General features: G+C 39.2%; 1 protein-coding gene across 1 annotated transcript; it reads left to right on the top strand.

Moving 5' to 3' along the window:
• The first annotated feature begins 540 nt into the window (after nt 1-540).
• DKK4 (dickkopf Wnt signaling pathway inhibitor 4) lies at nt 541-3,682 on the top strand. Its single transcript, XM_019742048.3, has 4 exons — nt 541-790; nt 1,827-1,977; nt 2,411-2,563; nt 3,390-3,682. The coding sequence occupies exons 1-4, from the start codon at nt 680-682 to the stop codon at nt 3,638-3,640; spliced, it is 666 nt and encodes a 221-aa protein (XP_019597607.2). The 5' UTR covers nt 541-679; the 3' UTR covers nt 3,641-3,682.
• The last annotated feature ends 1,132 nt before the right edge of the window (nt 3,683-4,814 follow it).

The following is a 4,814-nucleotide window of genomic DNA, read 5'->3' as shown; positions in this document are numbered from 1 at the left end:
GGCATCTTCTCTCGTTTCTATCTGTCTTCACTATCTGAAACACAGTTTAAAGCTTTTCAGTATATTTTGTAACTCATTAGTTTTTGGCATCCTCTATAGCACATTGGCCAATATGATTCATCCTTTCTTTGAGCACAATTAGCTGTGAAAACAGATCTTAGAACAGACTCCCTCCACCCCCAAAGGATTATTGAAGGTAGGAAATGCAGGTGATTATCAGAGTTTGCCTTTGATACAGACATCCTGCTCTCCGCTAGCCCTTTGAACTAACTTTGATATGCAATAATTAAGAGGGATCCAACCCCTGGAGGAGAAGCCGCTGTGGCCCTGCCTCTTCTCTCCTTCTATTGAGTCCTTGTTTTGAACTATTGATCAAACAGATTTGAAGGGATTTGTTGAAGCCTGTGTGGGGTAAGAAGGAAGGAAATGAAGGAGGAGGGAGGAAGAGAGAAATGAGGGGGCATATCTGGTTATAAATAGTTTCAGAAAGAACCACTGGTCAGACCTCGCGCCTCCTATTTCACACACCTTACTCAGACGTAGATTTGCTTCTCTCTGAGGAAGGAGTCACAGGCAATTTGCTAAGGTTTCATTGTGGCAAAAGCTCTGTGGTGGGTTTCGAGCAGCCCAGCCTCGGAGGAGAGGACTGAGACGGTCTAGGACACCGGGAGATTGAAGGATGGCGGTGGTGGTCTTGCTGGGGCTCAGCTGGCTCTGCGCTCCTCTGGGAGCCCTGGTTTTGGACTTCAACAACATCAAGAGCTCTGCCGACGTGCAAGGGGCTCGGAAGGTAAAACGCAGCTAGGGAGGAGGGGACGCCGTGCGCTCCTGGTTGGTGGTGCTGGATTTGGGTTTAAGTGAGTCCTTCAGATTCCTGTCTGAAATACCTTACCTGGAAGGTAAACTGGATTAATTTAGGAGTTGGGAAGACCCCCAGGTAGAATCCAATGGCCTTAGGCATTAACATGTTAAGTAAGCAAAGTGGCTTTTCAGGGCACTCAGCTATAAATTTGCCTATAAATCAGGAAGGAAAGTAGCATTTAGAAAGCTCTGCCGCGTGCCAGTTCTTTTATGCGTAATAGTTCATTTAACCTAACTCACAACTTGAGACAGGCATCACACCTCCTATGAGGACGATGAAAATGAAACTCGGAGGTTGAAGAATTTAACCGCGGCCACACAGCCAGGATATTTGGGCGTTGTTTTGTGCCAAGGTACATTGTTTTGTCACCATCTCACTTCAGAGAATTGTTTCTAGGGATCCTTTTACATATATATGAAAAAGTATCAACTGTAGATGAGACAAATTCGTCTTTGATGTCTGTTTCTCGGTGCAAATCCGGCATCATTAAAAAATCAAAGGACAGTTCAGTTGGGTAAGGCTCACCACAGTGCTTTTTGGCAGATGGGTGCAGTTGATGTGAATCATTAGAATAAAGAATTGAATAGGAATGCCACAAACACCAACCTGATATTTATATTTAGCATAGCTTGTAGAGTTCATAGCTATATAGCAAAAATCTCAATCATCTATAAGGCACACATGGGAAAACATTTTCTTCCATTTCCACAAAGCGTAAGAATTAAATTTTGCGTTTTAAAAGTAGGACAATTTTTCAGACACACATAGGTCTCTCTCTTCATTGGTGATTCTCCCCTTTGTGAGAAATCCAATTGTATTGAAAAGTTAGGAGGCTGCCCAAGGTTTGGCACAACATTCACAGTGCCGCTCTGACTTTGCTTCCTCTACTTCCTGCCTTGAATCAAAAGTCATCTTACATGGTGTTGGAGTCCCTTAGCCCTGTGACAACACTTTCTCTTCACAGGGCTCACAGTGCTTGTCTGACAGTGACTGCAATACCAGAAAATTCTGCCTCAAACCCCAAGATGAGACGCCGTTCTGTGCTACATGTCGTGGATTACGGAGGAGGTGCCAGCGTAATGCCATGTGCTGTCCAGGAATGCTCTGCATGAATGGTAAACTATCATACATCCTTGCAGGACCGCTTTGCTCCAAAACTGAAGCCAGCATCTGAATCTCATAGACTAGGATATTCCAAGATAGGCATTTCTGAAGGTTTCCTGGATCCATGCTTGAAGTAAATTCATTCATACAGCTGACTTTTCTTGATGCAACAAAATAGTGTTTTTCCTGGCAACAACTCTTGCCAGCAATTTGGAGATGATTTTAAAGGGAGGGTACAAGTTGGAATCTTTCAAATTCTCTTTTCACTTGGATTCCATTAATTGCTTGACTACCTTCTTTGCCATATGAGCATGTAAATATTTAGTGCACGTGTCCCAGAAATCTAGAAAATTATATATAAACTGGAGGCAGCGGTACCGCGATAATTAGCATGTCTTTGGTTCTGATCCTTGAAGTTAGTAACTACACCTGGTTTTCTCTCAGATGTTTGTACTACAATGGAAGATGCAACCCCAATATTGGAAAGTCAGATTGATGACCACGATGACCTCGACACAAAAGGAACAACTGAGCATCCAATTCAGGGGAAAAAAAACAAAAGGAAGCCAAATGTTAAGAAATCACAAAGCAGTAAGGGTAAGAGCAGCTTCTGAATACTTAAAAATTTTTTTTCTCCTCTAAGGCTCTTAAGGATAGGCTCAAACCGACTTGGCTCCTCTCCACCAAAACCACATAGGGAGCGTGTCCTGTTTCTAATCTCTCCCCCTAAGCAGCTATGAGATTGGATAGGGGGTAGCATGAGGTAGTCAGCAGCCCAAGAGGACAGGGGAATAGCTGTAATTATGGACTGGTTAGCAAGAAAACCTTTCATTGTTTAATTGTATTTCACATACACATCTTTTTACAGTCTGTAATTTAACAAATGGCAGTTTCTCTTTTTAGATCCTCAGAATACAAAATAGAGATGAACGTAAGCACATTCACTTTTCATTCTTGGGAAAAATACAAACTTCACTAAGATACTTTTTAACAAATTGCAGTTTCAAATTCCAATCGTTGTCATAAAATAGCTAGAAAGTTTGAAGGTGGTGAACTGGCCATTCTTGTTTCTGTCTTCAGGTTCACTGGGCCCTTTGTAAGTAATGGTCTCGCTTTGTGTCAGTATAAATCCGATTTAAGAAAACATTGATGAGTGATACTTATTTCATTTCTCAAGACTGGAAATCCCATCTTTCTTTGATAAATGTTTTAACTTTATACAAAAATTTGTTCTGTTATGTAGGGCTGAAATTTCCATTTCATTATTGCTTTTGGCATAAAAATCGAGCTCCAGACCTGCCTGTTGTTTCTATTTTCACTTTGCGGCCTCAGTCCTACACCCCATGCATTCATCCCCGTAGCACTCCCTCCACATGCCACATTCCCCATTCACTGCTAAAGCTCATGATTCATCTTGTTACAGGACAAGAGGGAGAAAGTTGCCTTAGAACTTTTGACTGTGGACCTGGACTTTGCTGCGCTCGTCATTTTTGGACTAAAATTTGTAAACCAGTCCTACTGGAGGGACAGGTGTGTTCTAGGAGAGGGCATAAAGATATTGCTCAAGCTCCAGAAATATTCCAGCGCTGTGACTGTGGTCCTGGACTGGTATGTCGAAGTCCAGTGACCGGCCATCGCCAACATGCCCGGTTAAGAGTGTGCCAGAAAATCTAAAACGCTGTACGTATCTCAAAATAAAGATGACTCGTTATTGTATTCAAGTAGAAATTGCAGACATTAATTTGTAAATATTTCCAGACACATATATCTTATAGCAACTGAAATAGACTGGGCTAGAGAACTTGTGATGAATGGAAACCAGCTTTGTTCCTGCAGAAAAGTGATGTGATTCTATAACAAAAAAAATTTATTTTTACCTAGTGATTAAATTAATTTAAATAAATCTTTAAGTAATTTCTGGTGAAGTTCTGGTGACTGACAGTAAGTAGCTTGGGGAAAAAAAGGTGATGGTATCTGCAGTTTGATGAATTTTTATATCCTACCAGTGAAAATTATCACAGCAAATACTATTTTTCCTTAAAAACCCTATTGTTTGTTTTCTTTCGTTTTTTGGAAGGGAAATGGAATTTCACTACAAAATAATTTGGTTAATAAAGAAATAAGATTCAAAAGGTAATTATCATCTGTTTGTACAGTCCTTTGTTTGTATAGTCCAAAATATTTTCACATATTTTGTTTTTAATAACTTTACTTAAAGTTTGATAACTTTTTATATTTTATATTTATACAGTTTTAATATTTCAAAGCTAGGGATTCAATGAGTGTTTTTAGTTATATATTTTTACCATTTGAACTTAAAATTTACCTTAAAGGAAAAGTAGGGCAAAAAAGTGAAATTTTTGCTTGTTTGAAGTTTAAGAGGCCATATTTTGTACATATGGGTACAATTAGAAGTGATTTTTCTTAGGGAAGCTCTTCTGATGGATTACAACCAGTTGCTACAGATTTCATTTAAGTGGTAAATCACATACTTGTTCATCTATTTAAGTTTTAAGCATAGATTACAAAATTGAATATGGGCCAACCAAAGAAAAAAATTAAATTTATGAATATCTCTAGTTTCTAAAAAATATTGAACCATCTTCCAGAGACTAGCCTCTGGGTATACCTTAACTGACTAATTTGTAATCAGTAAATAGGAGGAAAGGTACTGGGTAATGTGGTTCATAATCTAAGGGAAGAAAATGAGAAAATAAAAATTCCCATTAAAGAGTTGCTATCACCTCACCTCTTAATTCTCTCTACAAAACTCTTAGTAAAGTGTGCTCATGAACATCAATCTAAATTTAGACATATTTGCTAGTAAAATAAGAACAAGATCACCTAA

Source organism: Rhinolophus sinicus, chromosome 16, assembly GCF_057876585.1.
Source record: "Rhinolophus sinicus isolate RSI-liver-muscle chromosome 16, RSI-T2T, whole genome shotgun sequence".
NCBI lineage: Eukaryota > Metazoa > Chordata > Mammalia > Chiroptera > Rhinolophidae > Rhinolophus > Rhinolophus sinicus.
Note: the sequence above shows the minus strand (reverse complement) of the source record. Positions and strands in the feature narration are given on the sequence as shown.